This window comes from Lentinus tigrinus, assembly GCF_003813185.1.
Source record: "Lentinus tigrinus ALCF2SS1-7 unplaced genomic scaffold L226scaffold_25, whole genome shotgun sequence".
In the NCBI taxonomy this organism is placed as follows: Eukaryota; Fungi; Basidiomycota; class Agaricomycetes; order Polyporales; family Polyporaceae; genus Lentinus; species Lentinus tigrinus.
This window is the reverse complement of record NW_027137934.1, coordinates 46,889-64,184: the sequence shown is the minus strand read 5'-3', so window position 1 is coordinate 64,184 and position 17,296 is coordinate 46,889. Positions and strand designations below refer to the sequence as shown.

At 56.1% G+C, this 17,296-nt stretch overlaps 9 protein-coding genes across 9 annotated transcripts; 4 read left to right on the top strand and 5 right to left on the bottom strand.

The window, feature by feature from the left end:
* Positions 1-209: 209 nt before the first annotated feature.
* L226DRAFT_615035 (uncharacterized protein) lies at positions 210-2,098 on the bottom strand. The gene is made up of 2 exons (XM_067686719.1): positions 1,899-2,098; positions 210-1,841 (listed from the first exon to the last, which is right to left on the bottom strand). Exon 2 carries the CDS (start codon positions 1,792-1,794, stop codon positions 409-411), a length of 1,386 nt encoding a protein of 461 aa, XP_067532585.1. The 5' UTR covers positions 1,795-1,841; positions 1,899-2,098; the 3' UTR covers positions 210-408.
* Positions 1,969-3,013, bottom strand: L226DRAFT_160394 (uncharacterized protein). The gene is made up of 3 exons (XM_067672527.1): positions 2,942-3,013; positions 2,685-2,889; positions 1,969-2,426 (listed from the first exon to the last, which is right to left on the bottom strand). The coding sequence occupies exons 2-3, from the start codon at positions 2,849-2,851 to the stop codon at positions 2,087-2,089; spliced, it is 507 nt and encodes a 168-aa protein (XP_067532584.1). The 5' UTR covers positions 2,852-2,889; positions 2,942-3,013; the 3' UTR covers positions 1,969-2,086.
* Positions 3,014-4,564: 1,551 nt separating this feature from the next.
* Positions 4,565-5,330, bottom strand: L226DRAFT_554191 (uncharacterized protein). Its single transcript, XM_067682981.1, has 3 exons — positions 5,159-5,330; positions 4,954-5,105; positions 4,565-4,898 (listed from the first exon to the last, which is right to left on the bottom strand). The coding sequence occupies exons 1-3, from the start codon at positions 5,268-5,270 to the stop codon at positions 4,845-4,847; spliced, it is 318 nt and encodes a 105-aa protein (XP_067532583.1). The 5' UTR covers positions 5,271-5,330; the 3' UTR covers positions 4,565-4,844.
* A 613-nt stretch (positions 5,331-5,943) lies between these two features.
* Positions 5,944-8,705, top strand: L226DRAFT_615033 (Nucleotidyltransferase). The gene is made up of 11 exons (XM_067686718.1): positions 5,944-6,106; positions 6,173-6,469; positions 6,522-7,029; positions 7,084-7,157; positions 7,213-7,252; positions 7,311-7,602; positions 7,653-7,745; positions 7,810-7,943; positions 8,008-8,182; positions 8,243-8,323; positions 8,403-8,705. The coding sequence occupies exons 2-11, from the start codon at positions 6,182-6,184 to the stop codon at positions 8,509-8,511; spliced, it is 1,794 nt and encodes a 597-aa protein (XP_067532582.1). The 5' UTR covers positions 5,944-6,106; positions 6,173-6,181; the 3' UTR covers positions 8,512-8,705.
* A 283-nt stretch (positions 8,706-8,988) lies between these two features.
* Positions 8,989-11,362, bottom strand: L226DRAFT_615032 (uncharacterized protein). The gene is made up of 21 exons (XM_067686717.1): positions 11,253-11,362; positions 11,157-11,195; positions 11,075-11,085; positions 10,957-11,024; positions 10,855-10,890; positions 10,768-10,786; positions 10,648-10,705; positions 10,555-10,582; positions 10,469-10,494; positions 10,387-10,412; positions 10,292-10,323; positions 10,210-10,234; positions 10,137-10,148; positions 9,970-10,079; positions 9,808-9,908; positions 9,724-9,748; positions 9,629-9,663; positions 9,491-9,576; positions 9,257-9,429; positions 9,083-9,187; positions 8,989-9,030 (listed from the first exon to the last, which is right to left on the bottom strand). The coding sequence occupies exons 1-21, from the start codon at positions 11,270-11,272 to the stop codon at positions 9,007-9,009; spliced, it is 1,059 nt and encodes a 352-aa protein (XP_067532581.1). The 5' UTR covers positions 11,273-11,362; the 3' UTR covers positions 8,989-9,006.
* Positions 11,363-11,687: 325 nt separating this feature from the next.
* On the bottom strand, positions 11,688-13,768 carry L226DRAFT_160294 (uncharacterized protein). The gene is made up of 4 exons (XM_067672526.1): positions 13,412-13,768; positions 12,717-13,011; positions 11,867-12,654; positions 11,688-11,802 (listed from the first exon to the last, which is right to left on the bottom strand). Exons 1-3 carry the CDS (start codon positions 13,712-13,714, stop codon positions 12,020-12,022), a joined length of 1,233 nt encoding a protein of 410 aa, XP_067532580.1. The 5' UTR covers positions 13,715-13,768; the 3' UTR covers positions 11,688-11,802; positions 11,867-12,019.
* A 173-nt stretch (positions 13,769-13,941) lies between these two features.
* On the top strand, positions 13,942-14,584 carry L226DRAFT_524888 (uncharacterized protein; the record flags this gene model as incomplete). The annotated part of the gene is made up of 2 exons (XM_067678922.1): positions 13,942-14,418; positions 14,468-14,584. 2 exons carry the CDS (start codon positions 13,942-13,944, stop codon positions 14,582-14,584), a joined length of 594 nt encoding a protein of 197 aa, XP_067532579.1.
* A 304-nt stretch (positions 14,585-14,888) lies between these two features.
* L226DRAFT_467496 (uncharacterized protein) lies at positions 14,889-15,326 on the top strand (the record flags this gene model as incomplete). The annotated part of the gene is made up of 3 exons (XM_067676067.1): positions 14,889-15,000; positions 15,060-15,211; positions 15,273-15,326. The coding sequence occupies 3 exons, from the start codon at positions 14,889-14,891 to the stop codon at positions 15,324-15,326; spliced, it is 318 nt and encodes a 105-aa protein (XP_067532578.1).
* Positions 15,327-16,473: 1,147 nt separating this feature from the next.
* Positions 16,474-16,895, top strand: L226DRAFT_160263 (uncharacterized protein). The gene has a single exon (XM_067672525.1). It carries the CDS (start codon positions 16,510-16,512, stop codon positions 16,798-16,800), a length of 291 nt encoding a protein of 96 aa, XP_067532577.1. The 5' UTR covers positions 16,474-16,509; the 3' UTR covers positions 16,801-16,895.
* The last annotated feature ends 401 nt before the right edge of the window (positions 16,896-17,296 follow it).

The following is a 17,296-nucleotide window of genomic DNA, read 5'->3' as shown; positions in this document are numbered from 1 at the left end:
CAGTCCATGAGCTATTGATGGTTGATAGCGGGGCTGAGACATGTCTCAAGGCAGGGAGTGAGTACGGTAAGTTCGACCTCACCCATTCGGACAGCGAAAGTCTAAGCGAGGTGGCGGTGTTCTGGGGTTGTCTCAATATGGCAAGTGAAACATCAAGGAGTGCATACCTTGAAACCACATTTCTCTTCCGAACAATCATAATGCTTGGAAGACAGAAGCATTCTACATTCACAGAGATAGCTACCAGTACAAGTCAAAGATCTATATACAAGACACAGAAGAGACGAGAAGCTAATATACGAGGAAGAGATGAAGGGCCGTGTGCGGGGTATGTACTAGGAGAGAAGCGAGATGGGAACTAGACCATGTATCCGAAACAAATAGGAGCCAGGCAAAAACATAAGGTAATCAAACGCCGAGATGGTATCCACCGTACTCAGGTCCCGGATGAGCGTCGTACGCCTCATACTGCCCGTCGTACGCAACGTCACCGCCCACGAACCCATAGCCACCCTCCATCCCATCCCCGCCCTCAGCCGGGAGCAACCCAAGGTCGGGCAAGTCCCCGAAGTTCGTGTCCAGAGACTCTTCCAAGGAGAATCCAAAATCGATGTCCCCGGTGGTGCTGGACGCCGCAGCTTGGGGCTGCAACGCGACGCCGAAGTTTGGCATTCCGGTGCCGGTCCATGCCCCTGCCTCCACCACCGCATACCCTGCAGAGAAGTTCTGATCCTCGTAACGAGCAGACTGAGGCTGAAGAAAGGGAGGCTGCCAGAGTGTATCCGTCTCCACAGCGATCATCGACTCGTTTAAGGCGTGGTTCATACCCAACGAAGGTGGAAGATAGCAGGGAGCAGGAGCAGAGATCGGCGGCGGGAAGGTGTTGTGGACGAAACCATTGTGGTGCGAGGGGCCAGACTGCACGTATGTCCCCTGTTGCGAGGCATGGGACAGCATGGGAATGGAGGGCCTATAGTGTTGCACGAATGTCGAGGCACGACGGACGGGATAGGGGCGATGAGCTCTGTCGTAGGTCGGAGCACCCATACTTCCCTGTTGTCGGGATGGTGGCGGACACGAAAAATCGAAATTACTTGCGGGAGGAAATTGCTCGACCGTAAGTGTTTGCGGAGGATACGGCCCCAACATGCCGCCAGATTGCATCGCTGCGGACAAATCGTCGGCGAGATAGGGTGGTGGCAGCATGCTGGTGCCGCCAAACGCCGTCGAACCCGGTGTACTCGGGATCGACAGCCCCAGAGCCGACGACGCCCGCGAGCCCGACGCGGGAGCGGAGGACATTGGGGACTCCAAGCCCCCTGTCCGCCGCCGTTTCGTCGGACGACCTTCACCCTCGTCCACCGCAGCAGGGATCTTCCGCGTCCTCCGGGCAGGCTTCCGACTCTTCCGTCCCTCATTGTACTCTTCCAACGCCGTCTGCTCCTCCTCGGACAACGGAAGTCCCAACCGCCGCTTCTCAAGCAACGAGGCTATCGCCGCCTTGTGCTTCTGCTTCTGCTCTGCAGCGCGCCTCCCATATGGAGCCTTCTGCTCCTTGTCCATCCCATTCCATATCGCTCCGCAGACTTTGGACCACACCTTCTGATCGCCAGCGTTCTTCGCCCCCTCGGTTCGGAAGCATATGAAACTATTCAATGGCCTTTTCAAGGGCGGGCGCGCTGTCGGGGTAGGTGGAGGTGACAGACGGGGGGAGGATGATTGGGGGCTTGACCCGGACGGGCTCATTACGGGGGAGGAGGAGGAGGAGGAGGAGGAGGCACGTTCCATAGACATCGCGAGCGTTGGAGGTGGTTGAGAGGATCTCTGAAACAGAATGAGTGCTGCGGTCACAATAGTTAGCATTCCCGGCACCAGGCATAGAACAAGATTGAACGGACCTTGAAAGAAGCGATAACCTCGGCTTCGCCTAAAGGCTATGAGAGAATGAGAGAGAGGGATAGAAGGTGCTGAGGACCGAAAGGCCCAACAGACGGGCTATTTAACTGGGAAACGGGGGAACCCTGGCCAGCCAAAGCGAACGAGAGAGGAACAAAGGAAAACGCGCACCCATTGCTCGCTCAGAACGTTAACGTGACCGTGTCCCAAGCGCGCCTGACACGATGCCGAAATCGCCAACAGCCTCGAGTCCAAGCGGGCCTGTGGATCCGTGGCGGGGGTTGCCACTCCCGCGTAACCAGGCGCTCTCCCGAGCCAAAGCGCAATTGCACCAAGCAAGCCGCTGGTGGGAACCGGAGCAGCGGAGCCTATTGTCAGCCAGACCTGAGGACTGAAGCCTCAGATCCACGTCCGCGAGGATCGGGGGCCAGGGAACCCTCGAGGCGGTGCAGTGCTTTTGCGTTGCGAAGCGAGGGCCAAAGCCCCGTCGGCGGAGTTGCATGTGCGCGCTTGTACGTTTGAGGGGCACACTGCAAAGAACGTATCCTTTCCGCACGCGAGAAATGGTAAGTAATTTGGAGGAAAGAATCAAACTTTCAGATACTTTGCTCAATCATACGTTTGAACCTTTTCAGCCTTAGGAAATATTCTCGCAACCTTTTCTTAGCCTAGAGAGGCGCAGTCGCCGGAAATTTCGGCGAATGATAGAGCTTAACATTTCACTTACCATTTCATGATTATTTCCTGAATAGTCAAACGATGACGGATTTCCTGTGGCAGTGCCTCACCTCCGCGCGCACGCTTTGGCCGCAGTACGTACGACAAACAGGAGCTTTGGGGTAATTGAGGGATGGGTACGTCCGGAGGGTTCGGTGCGGCGAACGGCGTGCCTGGCTTCGAGTGCGCTAGCGTCCTTCTCAACGGTCCGATCCAGATCCAATGCCTTCAAAAGCATACGGAGCAAGCAAAAAATTGATAGAATTAATCGCTGTGCTGTGCGGGATTTTCGTTAGGCGGGGCCGAGGGCAAGAAAGGATGGGTGTACCATAAGCGCCCGCCTGTCGTCGTGGTCTCACATGCCCAACTTCCACAAGACGGGTCCTCTTGGATCCTTCAACAGAGCGTCATTGTCCTAGCTGATTGTGCTACGTATAAGTCGCAGACCCCAACCGCCTGTGAACGATGACCGCGTACCTGGTCTGAAGCGGCGCTTTGCTCTGTCCTGTGCATCCTTCGCACTGTGGCGCTTTGGTCCCTCATCGTCGTCCACAGCACCGAGGCTGTCCTCACCAACGTCCGCAACACGTCTGCAAATCTGAGCGTCCGCTTCTCGCCGAGGAGTTGCAGAAGTTCCTGTGGTTGGGCGATTCGCGGTCAGGAGGTGCGGTCTCGTCCTGTTCCCTAGCATCAGCCCAGTCCAACGACGGATCGCCAACATCTTTATCGACTTCGTATCGTACCCCTGTCGACATAACGACATCCTTGAGCGGGGCCATCTTCGTGAGGTCAGCCGGATACTTGCGACGAGTCAATGAGCCAACACTTCAATCTCACCTATAGTTGTCCACGACTCTTTTTTCTCCCCCACGCTTCCACCCCTTCTGATCAAAGAGCCACACTCTATCACGGGAAGTCGATAGACCAGCAAGTAGTGCCACCGACTCGAGAACCCGTTATGGATAGGTTGGACTTGTATTCCTTGGTGCGTGGTCACTTCATTTCCTCGTGCACCTGCGTGCTTCCCCAACCGCGCCAGTTATATAGAACCGGTTCCTTCTAGTGGAGACGCGTCTATAGAGTCCAGTGAGTCCAAGCCCAACGGAATATTGAACCATCACGAAGCTCACCGCTCACTGCACACATGCAATCCAGAACGTATACGGACGCGCAGAGTAGCCGCAACCGCACTACCCAGACTCTACATCTGCCCGTTTCATCCGCGCCGACCGACCTTTGTCGCATCGACATCGGGTACTTCTGCAGCAGGAATATCCATGTCGCTGAACCACATCCCAATGGAGGTTCTCGACCGCCAGGCCCACTGGGGTTGATAGTCGCACCATGGAGGGACGAGGTACGCCCATCGCCTTCACGTTCCCGTCCTTCATAGCTGTGATGCCTATCGGGAAAGGCCACGTACTGGTTGTCACACGCACGGAACTTATATGCTCGGATTGCTCGTGTCGACTGCGTGAGGCCATCGGCGCGCTCGGAGAGAGAGTTGAGCCCGAGAAATTATGGTTAGGGGATATGTCGGAAGGTTCTGTCTTTGCTGCTGTGAGCATGTCGACATCGGCGACGTGGGCATGACCTCTAGCACGTCGTACGAATCGAGACGGACCGCCCCTGTCTGGCTCTTTGAGCCAATGCACTATTTGTGTACGACTGTAGAGCACAGAAATACAAGCCTTCCCGGCATACTTGAGTTGAAGAAGTCATGCGGGAGTGAGTGGTGAAACACCTACTGACGCTCCTTGAGATGTGCATCGCGTGCCGATAATGGTGATTCCGACGTGTCGTTGAGCCTGTCTATTCAGAACCTCTTTCGCGCGATACGAGGAATTCGCACCATGTGCAATCTGCGAACTAGTCAAGCATCGACACCGTTGTGCCGCTGAATGCAATGTGCATCACCTTCGATGGGTAGCCTCAACACAGACCTATCTGTCGGGCTGGTGCGCGCGTCTCAGGCTCAATGCAACCGTTCGTTGCGACCGCGTTGTGATCTTGCGATCGCATAATCATATAGGAAGATGTAGCAGCAAGAGAGGACTGGTCGTACGCCCTCCTCTCTAACATGCCAAACCCGAGAACGGCCGGGGAGTCAAGGACTTTCGGCAAGACTTGCCAGTGGGGGCGTGATTTGAGGCAGGTAGATTATTCAATACACACATTGCGCAGTATCTTCTCCAGCAGGATATCCTTCTGCTTATGCTAATCTCCCATCGTTAGAGAGGCTTGGGCGATACCCAGGGGGTGATAACGGTCTTCTCCTTGTCCCACTACGGTGGATGTCAGACGCAAGCGGATGCCAGTGACAAGAAGAAGCATACGCACCACGTTCCCCGTCCAGTACACGTCCGACTCGACTATGGCCTTCACCTCCGCGTATGAGTTGGCCTCGAAGATCATCAACGAGCCCGCCATCTTCTTGGTCGCGTCCGGGGTATCCAAGGCCTCGTTTGGCGACAACATCGCGCCTCCCAGCTCTGCATGTTATGATCAGGATCATACTCCGCATGATGAGAGGAAAGATACGCACTCATTGCTGGGTTCTTTGCGGCGTTGGCGAGGTGTGTCTCGCGGACGGCAAGACGGCGGTTGATGGCGTCGTCATCGGTGTAATCGGGAGCGTAGACCGCAAAGTAAGGCATATTCAGCGGGTTGGTCGTGAACAGAAGTGAGAGAAGGATGGTAAGGTTGCCATTCCGACTTGGTGCCTAACAGTATAAGTTCGCGAGATGGGATTCGGAACGACGTAGAACGGGCCGGGATTCCGGGCCGGATTAGCCGTCAACGCCTATTGTAACCTTTTAGTGAAATGCCTTCCAAATGATAAGCACAAGTGTTAACCTCTCTGACTAAGGGCCCACCTGAATAGCCTAGCTTTCAAGCTCTTCTCCGCCAGCAAAAGGCATTGAGAGCCTCCATCAACGACATGGAGACTCTTTTGGGGGACTTGGTAGGGTGAGTAGGAAGCTAGTTGGTTTTCAAGAATTTTGTTCTCTAAGAGCTACAAATGGTGCGTTCTAACTTCTATTATTATGAAGGTGATGATCTTATCCTGGCTCCGAAGTTCACTGTTCAACGTTATTTGTGGACAACCATGGGCAGACTCAGTGTCAGTGCAAGAAGACCCGAAATACTCGCTATTGAGCAGCCTTTAACTACAGGGATCCGAGTGGTTCGCAGTGCATTTGCGTCGCCGGTCCGCCCGGCATCATTCTGCCACATGATGGCACGAGGTACGTCTGAGTAATTTGCGTGGCCCTGGCCAGGAATATTCGGACACAATTCAGTACTCATATCCAAGACAACCATCTGAGCAGACTTTCGAGTGTCAAGCGTACTTTACGCGAAAGGAAACCGAATTCTCGGGAGGGTTATTTCCTGGCGCCTCAACGGCCTGGAACCTCCTTCCCGGCGTCAAGCGCAACTTGGTTTCCACCATGACAATCCTGCACTGACGAAGCATCCTAACCACATCCCCGTGAGTCAAGACAGTCTTTCTGTGGTTGATTTGATGATGGTTGAATGTATTGACAAGATATCACAGCATTCAACGATGCCATTCAAACGACCTGCTCCGGCCTCTCACCAAACCTCCGAACAGTCCGGAGAGGAGTCGTCTCGGCAGCCTCCAGCGAAACAACAGAAGATAGAGAAAGCACTCCCGGAGACGACAGTCTACATCGTTCAAGCCAAACTCGATGTCGCCACCATCGCACAACTTTTTGGACTCGCAGAGCGCCATACCAAAGGCGTCTGCAGGAACGCTGCGGACGCCGACGTCATCATTACTGGCATAGGCATGCGTCGCCGCCTCGAACGGAACATCCCCTGGAGCATTGCTGTATGTCTACTGGAGCTATGTTCATTGGTTGGTTTATTCATCGTCGCAACAGAAAACTAAAGCCGTGGTCACACCCGCATGGCTGCGCGACTCTGTTGACCAGGGGAAGGCGCTCCCGTGCGACGACTACGTCGCCATACAAGACCTACACCAGACGACGATCGAGCACTGCCCGGACTGCAACTGCAAGCCCTGTGCGTGCTCCGACGGCGACTCAGAGGCCGTCACTCCGCGCTTCAAAACCAAACAACTGCCTTCTCCGCCATCTTCTCCCTCCACCTCTGTCAAACACGAAACCGGGCGCTCCACCGCAGCGGTAGAGGGGCAGCATGCACCAGTGGTCACCGTGCCGGAGAATCTCCTTCCCCCAGACCCTCCGATCCCGACGAATCTGGAGAAGCTGAACTACATGTCGCGATATGCCTGCCAAAGGGCGTCGCCACTCGTCTGTCCTAACCAGGCGCTCGTGCAAGAGCTGGACATCATTCGCCGCAGCCGTGCTCTTGAGGGCGAAGAACGGAGCGCGCTGAGTTATGAGAGAGCAGCCTCTGTTATCAAAGGTACGATTCGTTCGGGAAGCCCGTTAACGCGGCCTTACTGAACGTTCGAGCCAGCATATCCGCACGAGATTAGGTCGGTGAAGCAGGTCGAGAAGCTCCCTTACATCGGGGTCAAGATAACCGGCTTGGTGCGTCCTTACCAAATTTCACGCATCCCAACGCTGACGATAGGGCTGAGATCAGATTGACGAGTTTCTTGATACAGGCAAGATTACCGAAGCTCGTTCGTACTTTCCCGTGTATTTTAACCACACTGAATTCACTCAACCTCACCACAACAGGCAAAATCAGCGCCTCGGAACGCTTCCAGACCCTCTCCCTCTTCAGCTCGATCTACGGCATCGGCCCCTCAACCGCCCTGCGCCTATACAACCTCGGCCTGCGCAACCTCAACGACCTCGAAGTGTACTATGGCGTCGAGCCGGAGGACATCGCGAAGCAGTCGCAGATCGTCGAGGTCGAGGAGAAGCCGCGCAAGCCTGCGTGGCAGCACGGGAAGCACACGGGCGACGAGGGCCTTGGGGACAGCTGGACTCGCGTTGCACTGGGGCTGAGGGAGGACTTGGCGAAGAAGTGCGCTCATGGTTGCTCACGCATAGGCATGGGGCTGATGTCTGTGCCAGGATTCCTCGCGCGGAGGTGGAGGAGATGGGGAGGGTGGTTATGCGCGAGCTTGAGGAGCTCGAGCCGGGCTGCGTCTCGACGATCGTCGGCGGGTACGTTTCGCACTACGCTCGGGAGTCTCACTTGGCGGCACTTTCTCACACCTTCTGTGCGCAGGTACCGGAGAGGCAAGGCAGAGAGCAATGACGTCGACATCGTGTTCACGCACCCCGACGCCTCGAAGGTGAAAGGCCTCTGCAAGCGCTTCGTGCACAAGCTGCACGAGCGCGGCATGGTCACGCACGTCATGCGTACGTCTTGCGCTCTTTCTTCCCTTTCCTCAATCCGCGCGCTCATCATAGGAGGGCCTACCAGACCTCTCGGGCTTCCACAGTCACAACCCGCTGCGCACGCACCACTGGGACTCGCTCGAGAAGGCGCTTACGGTGTTCATCATGCCGCCGTCGTCCCCGTTCCACACTGGAAGCCGCAGGCGGCTGGACCTGATCTTCGCGCCTCCGGAGGTGTATTGGACTGCGGTGATAGGATGGTAAGTCGTCGCCGCTTCTCAGTCTCAGGGTGTCTCACGGGACGTACGACCTTTACGCAGGACGGGCTCGATCATGTTCCAGCGCGACATCCGGCAGTGGGCGAAGGACAAGCTCGGGATGAAGTTCGACAGCTCTGGCATGTGAGTCTGTCTGCTTCGCGCATACTGCAGTCCGGACTTTGCTGACAAGAACATCTGCATGGGACCCTCGTTTCTCTAGAACGCGACGATACGACTCGAAGGAGTTCTTCCCGAAGACGGAGAAGGAGGTGTTCGACCTGTTGGGCCTCGAGTGGGTCGATCCGACGTGGCGTAATGCGGACTTGTAGTCTGCTGCCTTAGCAGCGTCCCGACAGGCTCCCGCCTATCTGGTTTATTGTGTGTGCGTCATGGTTTGTATTCTATCGCATTTGTATTCTTCTCTTTTTCTCCTACCTCGTCGTGTATTCTGACTTCAGTAGTGTGTACGATGGATGTACCCTATCACCTGTTTCTCCTAGCATAATCGACTTGTATTGAAGCTAGCCGCAGCACCGTCAAGCAAGTCAGCTGCAACAGGGCCGACGCGTGGAAGGACATGCTGCAGGTGCGCCTTCTTCCCTTCTCGTTGTTCATCTATATTCAGTGCGTTCCCACAGACCCACGCCGATCTTTGCGATAGTCCTTTTCGCTGTGAGGTCGTGAGCTCACGGTCCGCTGTTCCTGCGCCACCAGGATCCTATAAGTATGCACTCCCCGTACAGCGTCCTCCAATGGACTCCGTCTGGGAGCTAAACCATGCGGTTTCATGACTGAAGCTAGGCTTTAGAGCTACGTGATTGCTACTAGACCATATTCATCGTCGGGTCCTGAGCACAGTCGTCAGGTTTCGGATATGCTCACAGAAGCTGGGGTGCGGACCAGAGCCGAACCATCTGCATCCTGACCACTTGAGACGCGGGATAGAACACCGAGTGCGTGCTCTCCTTCAACGCAAATTGGAGAATGTTTGAGGTCCTGATGTGTCTTCGATGGAGTCCGCGAGGACGTCAGTTGCTGCCAGTGCATGACAACAGCTTGAAGTGGTCCGCTCACCTCAAACGCCGTGGAAGCAACTTTAGGCGTTTCGCCGAGGTCTAATTCTAGACGCACAGGGCACGGAGGTACGCTTTGCATATGGCCTATGGATATCTCGTTGAACGAGATAGTTAGATCTTCTCGCAGGCGCTCTCGTGCATTGAGAGTTGCGAGAAGTGAGTTGGAGTAGACTACAAGGGCGTTTGTCAGCGGACAACCACCGCGGGCGAACTCATGAAATTCACAACGTACGTCTGCCCATGAGTAGGAAGAAACAGATGTAGACGAAAGAACCGGGGAGGGCGAGATAGGTGATGAGAGAGACGCAAGCGCAGGTGCTTGACGTTCGGATGAGCATGCGTCGGAGATGTGCTGCAGTGCCACGCTTACCTGGTGAGAAGGCCGGTATTGACAGTATAGGCAATCTGGCAACCAGTTCATGAGCATTCGTAGTTGCACTGAGCGCCGCAGTGATGGTGACCTACTAGTTTATTGACGAGTCGATTTGATCTGCGTGGAGACAGACCCGTCAGCTGACGAGTCTGCGCATCCTCAGAGGTTCTACCTACTTCACATTTCCCGTCTTCGAACATTGAAGTATCGTGCACAGGATTATGGCGATTGTGACGTCCGTCAATGCCGCTGAGGCGTTCATGGCTAGAGAAAGGCCCTGTTACACATCCGGCACTCGGTAATCTTCACTACCTGCCCGTACAGGTACGAGCTCTCACCTTGATCTTGTTCAATTCTGGAAATGTCTTGTACGTGGACCTATGAGACGTGCCCATGAGTACAGATATCTCGTGGGGGACGGAAAGATCGTACGCCTTGGCTGAGTAGGCTAATCCGACAATTCAGTGGCTCCGCCGTCTGAAGAGATGTGAGAAGGCACACATACCGAGAGAAACGCCTGGAGTAGACGTTAACTGGAGTTGAGCGAAAAGACCATGTTCACGCGATGACGGGCATACCGAACTCAGTGACAATTAGTCCAACCTGCGTCGACCGACGCTCAGCAAGGCTACACGATGGTGTAACAATTGCGACACGTACCACGGGCAGGACGACAAATCTCTTGCTGCTCACTAAAGCGGGAAGCCTAGACTATGTATCAACCATTGTGTTGATAACATCGACGTCACACTCACGTCGATAGATCCGCATTGCGAAGAAGCTAAGCAAGCCATCGGTGAGCTCTAGTACGAAGTGGCGCTACGCTTGGAGCTTTACCTTTGCACAATCAGGGCGGTAATAGCCTTCAAGCGATGTCATGTCAGCATTGCGGTCCCGTCGCACATGAGAGATTGAAATCAGACCTCTAGGATTACCATAACCACCAGTGCCCTGCAGCCGAGATCGTGGGTCAATCATACATCGACATATCAGCGAGGCAATCGACCAGTACATACTTCGATATGAAGTTGAGGGCATCTTGGTTGGCGTAATCGGTCACAAGGTAGGAGTAGACTGCACGGATCCTCGCAGTCAGCTTAGGATAGACATGACTACGTAGCAGGCCCGTAGCTCACTCGTGTAAGATATGGTGCCCTGATCATGAGCGTCCGCGAATGCGTTTTAGGCTGTATACTCTCGCATTAGTGGATATTATCACTCACCTGATGCATTGTCTCCATCACAGAGACAGAGGCCACCTGAGTTACGGTGTAGCCTGGTAAACAATGCGAAGCGCCCGTCTGAAGGGAACGGGAACGACGAACCAGAGACTTCAGGTAGAGGTCATCAGCCGGGTATTGTATGTAGTAGCTGTACATTTGCGTGAGAGAAACTGGGACTCCGTGAGCGGCGGCTCCCTATGTCCGGGCAAAGAACGCTTACCGCCCCAGAGTCTAAGGATGCGATGAGGGCAACCCTTGAGCGCCGCTTCGACACTGATGTAACGAGCAAAAGGAGCACTTACGCTGCCGACAACAGCACTCCAACAAGTAGCCATCCCATGCTAGCAGGATTTGTGGTGAGTGTCGCACAACTGACGAGATATGAATAACCCACGTACGTATCTTCGGTTCCGGCCATGGTGTTACGGGCCTGGGTAGCGAGCGAAAGAGCGAGACGAAGTGAGAGCACACCTTGCCTCCCCAGGCGCAGAGGGTCTCCACTTGTATGTATACCATGCATTGTGGTGAACGCCGACGAAGCACCTCCCCGCCATCCTGAAACCATCGCGGAAACAGAGATGCAGTTCGCACTGATACCCAGCACAGGCTCAAAGGAAGAAGATACAGGCAGGACGGACTAGGGCGGTGATGGTGAGATGTCCACCGGCGCATCGATCGCTCTGCCTAGGACGAACTTGGCGTGAACTGAATGAACGGCAGACAGAAGCATGTACCGGTATCGTGCCACCACAAGGCGCGCGTAGATTGAGTTCAGGGTGCTCTCTGAGGGGGCGCAGGCAAAGATAGAACATGAGAACCGCTCTTCGTTCTGTATGCCGCAGTGGCGTTCCGGGGAGGCAAGGCATGCGCAACGTGTATTGGACTGGGTGCAGTCGCGCAGTTAGTGCTGTACCCAGCATACAAAACTCCAGCCGGAGAGTGAGTTTTCTGACAACGGCGAAATTGAATATGGATATAGTCCGCACAATCGCAGGACAGAAAGAGAACGCACCATATGACGCCCCTTACAATCCGGCGAACACGAACCCCCCGCTATCGCACCGAGCAGGGCGGAGAGCAGAAACGCGCATGTATTACCCAATGCGCGATTACCAGGACAACATATGATACTTTCCCCAACTCTGCACCGCCTAACACCTGCAGGTCATGACCACCGCCCCATAAGTTTCAGCAGCCTCTCGCGCATCGTGGACACCTCCGCATCCGGGGGCTCCCGCGCTTCCTCCTCTCTCCTCCGGGCTTCCTCTTCCTCATCACGCTTAGCAGCGTCGGGCGGGGGCGTGCGGGCGTGCTCCCGCGCGAGGGCCAGGATCTTCTGCTTGCGCGACAGACGCGGCGTCGCTGGCGTCGACTTCGGGACAGGCTCCGTCGCTTCCAAAGAGGGGGTGGCTAGATGATCCGCCTCCACAGGTGCCAAGGGTTCCAACCGTCGCTGAGGCACCTGCTCCGCATGTGTCTCCGGTTGCAAAGCACTCGTCTCGGCTGGCTGAACGTGCGCGGCCTCCTGCGCGACCGAGGTTTCCGCCTCATGCGCGTCAACGGCCACGTCGGGAGCCTCCATAGGCTGCGGCTGCAGCCGTGGCTGCTGCCTTTCTCGCCGTTGTTCATCTTCCTGCGCACGTTCCTTCCACCTGGAGAGGACCCACTCCATCCTCGGCGGGACCGGCTTGTCATCGCTGCTGCTGGGCTGGTAGAAACCGCCCCAGCGGTAGAATGCGGCCCCAAAAGACATGTGGTACCTGGTCAGCGGTCGCTCATACAGATTTCGAGTTTCTTTCTCTGTAGCGCGACAGTGTTAGACAAGATCGACAAGTGATGTGCAGATACCAGGGAACACGCACTGGCATGCTGGACGACCAACTCGACGATGCGCGTCTGGAGCTTCTCCTCCCCGTCAGCGGGCGGGAGGACCGGAACGGTCGCGCCGTACAACCCGGAGGTGTCGAGTGTCCAGTCGCGCTCCTGCTGCTGCAGTAGGCCGTTGAGGTCGGTGAGGCCGATGCCACCTGGCTTGTTTCGGATGATGGGGATCTCGACCTTCAAGTTCGTACCCTTGGCTGGAATTTGATCTACCGTGGCGTCGTCGGCGAATTCGACCATGAAAAAGCTCTGGTACGCGGTGGACACGTCGGCGTCCTGTAGAACCGTCAGCATTGAAGCGAACGGCAGTGGCATGATGGTCGGTAGTGGAAGCTCAAGATGGTGGTAGACAGTACTGGATGCGGGCAAGGCGGACACGCGACCCATCCTAGCATTGTCACTGCGACGATTCTGGACCCGCGCTGTCGTCTTGCAAAGAGTTCGCAATCTCCTCGTCGCGCGGACATTTCGGCAGCATGGCGAATCAGAGCTTGGGATGCAACAGCACTACTGAGGCACGGACACGGACACGGAGGTACAAACGATGACCAGTGAAGCGTACGAGCGTACGGAAATAGTTGTCGTGCAACGCTCAGAAGCGCGATACATCCAGCTCTTGTACGCGCACATTCAAGATAATAGTGACCAAGAGGTCGATAAGAATGCGTGCACTCACCCGAACCAACCGGAAATCCCGCACAGTCCCAAACCGCTTCTCTACCCCTCGCAGCATAGCAAAGAACTCGGACATGTTGTCTATCGGGTCCCAAGAGCGCACGTAGACACTCTTCGTCAGTCTGTGAACCAGGTTCTTCGATGGTGGCCTTCTTCGTTTGACTTCAGTATTTTCCGGCAACACATCGACTGGCGGGGTCGTAGACGGGGAGTCGAGGGCCTCCGTGGCGAGCGTCCGCAGGCCATGTCGAGAGAGCGCGAACGAGCGTGCGCACCGCGCTGATGCCAGCACCGTTGCCGACATGCCCCAGACGTCCCGTAGATGATAGAAGAGAAGGAAGGCAGGAGGATGGTGACAACACGAAGTCAAGCTCGAAGCAGACGCAGAGCACCGCAAAACCTGGGCGCTACGCCGTCGTCGGCTGCAGAGACCGAGGCTCTCACAACGTTTGCTCACAACTATCACTTTATCTCACACCACGACGTTCCTTGTCGTTGTCTTAAGACTTGATTGTTTATGGATTTAACGACATGACATCTCCTCCGACCAACTCAAAGTTCGCCCCGTATCGACAGGCTCTAGCAGCCATTTCTCAGCGTACACGGACACCACTACCGTCATTGGTTGTCTCGTTCGCCATCCTCCATGAACTCACAGCAATACTACCCGTCGCGGGATTCTTCTTCGGTGCACGCGCGCTGGGCATCGGGGAGGGGATAGTAGGGACACTCGCGCCTCGGCCTGGAGTCCAAGCAGCTACGACGGGCTTCGCCGCGCAGGTCCGAGACAGCTGGGTGGGGGAAAGGTTCAGGGAATGGATGGTCGAGGGTGAGACGCGAGCAGAGCGCGTGGGCAGGCGGTATGGCTGGTTCGGGTTCGAGAAGGGGAGCAAGCCGGAGCTGCTGTCTCCTGAGCAGCTGTCGACTCACGCACCAGAGTCCGTCCTCGTGTCGGGCAGGATTGCGGGGGATGTCGCGAATGCCGTCGTTGCGTATGCGCTCACGAAGGTACGTATCATGCATTTGACCCGGGTGCATCTCTGATGCCGGTGTGTAGGCTCTGCTGCCCGTCCGCATTGGCCTCTCCCTATATTTCTCCCCCGCTTTTTCCAGGGCGTTCGTACAACCAATAGGCTCTGTGTTCACGCGCATAGCTCGACGCAAGTCACAATGACTTGCATGGAGGTTGCGAGAATCAAGGATTGGATGCTTCTCTAAGTCGTGCAACATCATCGCCGCAGAACCGCTCCACAGTTTTGTGCGGCGAGGATTGTACCGAACACACGAACAAGGAAACAACGGAACAACCGTGCATATGTGCCCGCAACGTTCGCACGGAGCTCTTCTCGCTCTCCCCGGTCGTCCTCATCCGAGTCTTCCACGCAGTTGCGCGGGAATACCACCGCGGGTCGTGAAGTATATATGAGTGCAACGGAAAGCATGTCCTATCTTTCACCACGACGACGAACACACTGAAGATGCCTTACTTCGTCCTCTACGCTCCCGACTATGCCGACGAGGACGCCGTCAATCGTCGTCTCGCAGTCCGCGACGCCCACCTCGCCAACGGTCTGAAGAACCCAGCCGCTAGTGCGTCGTTCTATCACGGTCCGCGGATGACTGACTTAAGGAGGATTGCGGACATTCAGAGATCGGAGGCGCGATGCTGTCGCCGAACGAGGCTTTGGACACCCCGGACGCGCCGAAGAAGATGGCGGGCTCGTTGGTGATCTACGAAGCCAACTCGTATGCAGAGGTGAAGGCCATGGTCGAGGCGGACGTGTATTGGATGGGGAACGTGGTGCGTACCCTCCTATGCGGCCTTGATGCTCCCGGCCGGTTCGTTCTAATACCAGCCGCAGTGGGACAAGGAAAAGACTGTCATCGTCCCGTTTGTGTCTCCCAAGCCGCTCTGATCATTGGAGATGATACACAGAGAGATGCCGCTGCGCATTGTATATATATCCACGTCGAATCGTCACCCCCTACATCAAGTGCTCCCTGAGATACTCGACGCCCGCCTCCAAGAGAGCGCTATGGCATGAAGTGAGGTATGTGGTGGGTCTAGAAAACCAGACTCCTACACCTTTCCACATCATACACGGACGGTGAATCTACGCGTCGAGCAACCCGAGCTTAGACCTCCGCACGTGGAGGATGACTGGCCGACCCCGGTGTGCCCGCGTGCGTGACGAACACGAACAGAAGGTAATGGACGTACCTCGTCATCCTCCTGCAATGCGACCACTAACGCGACTGCGTCTGACAGGCCCGAGGCCTAAAGGCAGCACCTCCGTTGGCGTGGTTGACCGAGCTGAACAAAGCGTGTTGTGGTACGAGGTTGCGACTTCAGTCGTCGAGGATACGAGGCGAGCAGATAGTAGTGCAGTTGCGGCTGCTGTGCGGATTCATCCTGAACGGATTGTGTGTACAAGTGCCAGTGAGTCCTCGTAACGTCTAGTGGCAAAGGTGTTATGGGTGGACTCACTCTTGCCTCCATAGACGCAACTACAATCGGACTCGACTCCCATATCGTCTCCAATGTGATGCGGGAAGCCCTCGTTATGATACCGCGTGTGTCCTTGCCGCCTGTCAATATGTGCCGTTTGCGAGGTGCGGATGCACGAGATACGTACCTCGTCGTTCGGAAGTGAGCTTGAAGTGTTGACTCATTGGCTCGTCGCAAGTATCCGGCTGACCTCACGACGATGTCCTCGCTCAAAGGTGTTGTTATGCCGACAGGTGTACAATACGAGGTCAATGGTAATCTCGGCGGTTCGTCGTTGGACTGGGATAGCCTCTATGGAGTGCCGGCGATGTTAGGGACAATGACGAGACCGCACCTCCTGACCGCGAATCCACCAACCACAGGAACCTCTGCACGGCACTCCTCGGCCGGAAGCGGAAGCTCAGATTTGCCGGCGTGTTGCGGACGTTGGTGAGGACAGTCTCGGTGCTGTGGATGTCGAGGAAGACCAAAGCGCCACAGCGCGAAGGATGCACAGGACAGAGCAAAGCGCCCCTTCAGACCAGGTACGCGGTCTTCGTTCACCGGCGGTTGAAGTCTACGACTTATACGTAGCACAATCAGCTAGGACAATGACGCTCTGTCGAAGACTCGAAGGACCCAAGAGGAGCCGTCTTGTGGAAGCTGCGCATGTGAGACCACGGCGACAGATGGGCGCTTACGATTCACCATCCTTCTCCCCTCGGCCCCGCTTGATGCAAATTGCGTCCAGCACAGCGATGAAGTCTATCAACTGTCTGCGAACCCTCGCATTTTGTTGGAGACCCTGTATCTGGATCCGACCGTTGGGAAGGACGCTAACGCACTCGAAGCCAGGCACGCCGCTCGCACCGAACCCCCGGACGTACCCGTCCCTCGGTTGACCCAAAGCTCCTGTTTGTCGTACGTACTGCGGCCAAAGCGTGCGCGCGGAGGGGACGCTGATTAGTCCGCAAACGCACAATCGCGCACACGGGAGCTATACGGGGCTTTGGCCCTCGCTTCACGCAAAAGCACTGCACCGCCTCGAGGGTTCCCTGGCCCCCGATCCTCGCGGACGTGGATCTGAGGCTTCAGTCCTCAGGTCTGGCCGACAATAGGCTCCGACGCTCCGGTTCACACCAGCGGCTTGCTTGGTGCAATTGCGCTTTGGCTCGGGAGAGCGCCTGGTTACGCGGGAGTGGCAACCCCCGCCACGGATCCACAGGCCCGCTTGGACTCGAGGCTGTTGGCGATTTCGGCATCGTGTCAGGCGCGCTTGGGACACGGTCACGTTAACGTTCTGAGCGAGCAATGGGTGCGCGTTTTCCTTTGTTCCTCTCTCGTTCGCTTTGGCTGGCCAGGGTTACCCCGTTTCCTAGTTAAATAGCCCGTCTGCTG

What these genes read in the sequence shown, in the direction of transcription:
- L226DRAFT_615035 (XM_067686719.1), bottom strand. Translation starts at nt 1,794, where the DNA reads ATGTCTATGGAACGTGCCTCCTCCTCCTCCTCCTCCTCCTCCCCCGTA.
- L226DRAFT_160394 (XM_067672527.1), bottom strand. Translation starts at nt 2,851, where the DNA reads ATGCTTTTGAAGGCATTGGATCTGGATCGGACCGTTGAGAAGGACGCT. An exon ending in GCCAAAGCGTGCGCGCGGAG is followed by an intron (nt 2,427 to 2,684) that starts GTGAGGCACTGC and finishes CGTTCTTTGCAG; the next exon opens with TGTGCCCCTCAAACGTACAA.
- L226DRAFT_554191 (XM_067682981.1), bottom strand. Translation starts at nt 5,270, where the DNA reads ATGCCTTACTTTGCGGTCTACGCTCCCGATTACACCGATGACGACGCC. An exon ending in CGCAAAGAACCCAGCAATGA is followed by an intron (nt 5,106 to 5,158) that starts GTGCGTATCTTT and finishes CATAACATGCAG; the next exon opens with AGCTGGGAGGCGCGATGTTG. An exon ending in TGTACTGGACGGGGAACGTG is followed by an intron (nt 4,899 to 4,953) that starts GTGCGTATGCTT and finishes CATCCACCGTAG; the next exon opens with TGGGACAAGGAGAAGACCGT.
- L226DRAFT_615033 (XM_067686718.1), top strand. Translation starts at nt 6,182, where the DNA reads ATGCCATTCAAACGACCTGCTCCGGCCTCTCACCAAACCTCCGAACAG. An exon ending in AGCAGCCTCTGTTATCAAAG is followed by an intron (nt 7,030 to 7,083) that starts GTACGATTCGTT and finishes CGTTCGAGCCAG; the next exon opens with CATATCCGCACGAGATTAGG. An exon ending in AAGTTCGACAGCTCTGGCAT is followed by an intron (nt 8,324 to 8,402) that starts GTGAGTCTGTCT and finishes TCGTTTCTCTAG; the next exon opens with AACGCGACGATACGACTCGA.
- L226DRAFT_615032 (XM_067686717.1), bottom strand. Translation starts at nt 11,272, where the DNA reads ATGGCCGGAACCGAAGATAC. An exon ending in CAGAATTGAACAAGATCAAG is followed by an intron (nt 9,909 to 9,969) that starts GTGAGAGCTCGT and finishes GATGTGTAACAG; the next exon opens with GGCCTTTCTCTAGCCATGAA. An exon ending in CTTCCTACTCATGGGCAGAC is followed by an intron (nt 9,430 to 9,490) that starts GTACGTTGTGAA and finishes ACGCCCTTGTAG; the next exon opens with TCTACTCCAACTCACTTCTC.
- L226DRAFT_160294 (XM_067672526.1), bottom strand. Translation starts at nt 13,714, where the DNA reads ATGTCGGCAACGGTGCTGGCATCAGCGCGGTGCGCACGCTCGTTCGCG. An exon ending in GGGATTTCCGGTTGGTTCGG is followed by an intron (nt 13,012 to 13,411) that starts GTGAGTGCACGC and finishes ACGGTTCTACAG; the next exon opens with GACGCCGACGTGTCCACCGC. An exon ending in GTTGGTCGTCCAGCATGCCA is followed by an intron (nt 12,655 to 12,716) that starts GTGCGTGTTCCC and finishes GTCGCGCTACAG; the next exon opens with AGAAAGAAACTCGAAATCTG.
- L226DRAFT_160263 (XM_067672525.1), top strand. Translation starts at nt 16,510, where the DNA reads ATGACGCTCTGTCGAAGACTCGAAGGACCCAAGAGGAGCCGTCTTGTG.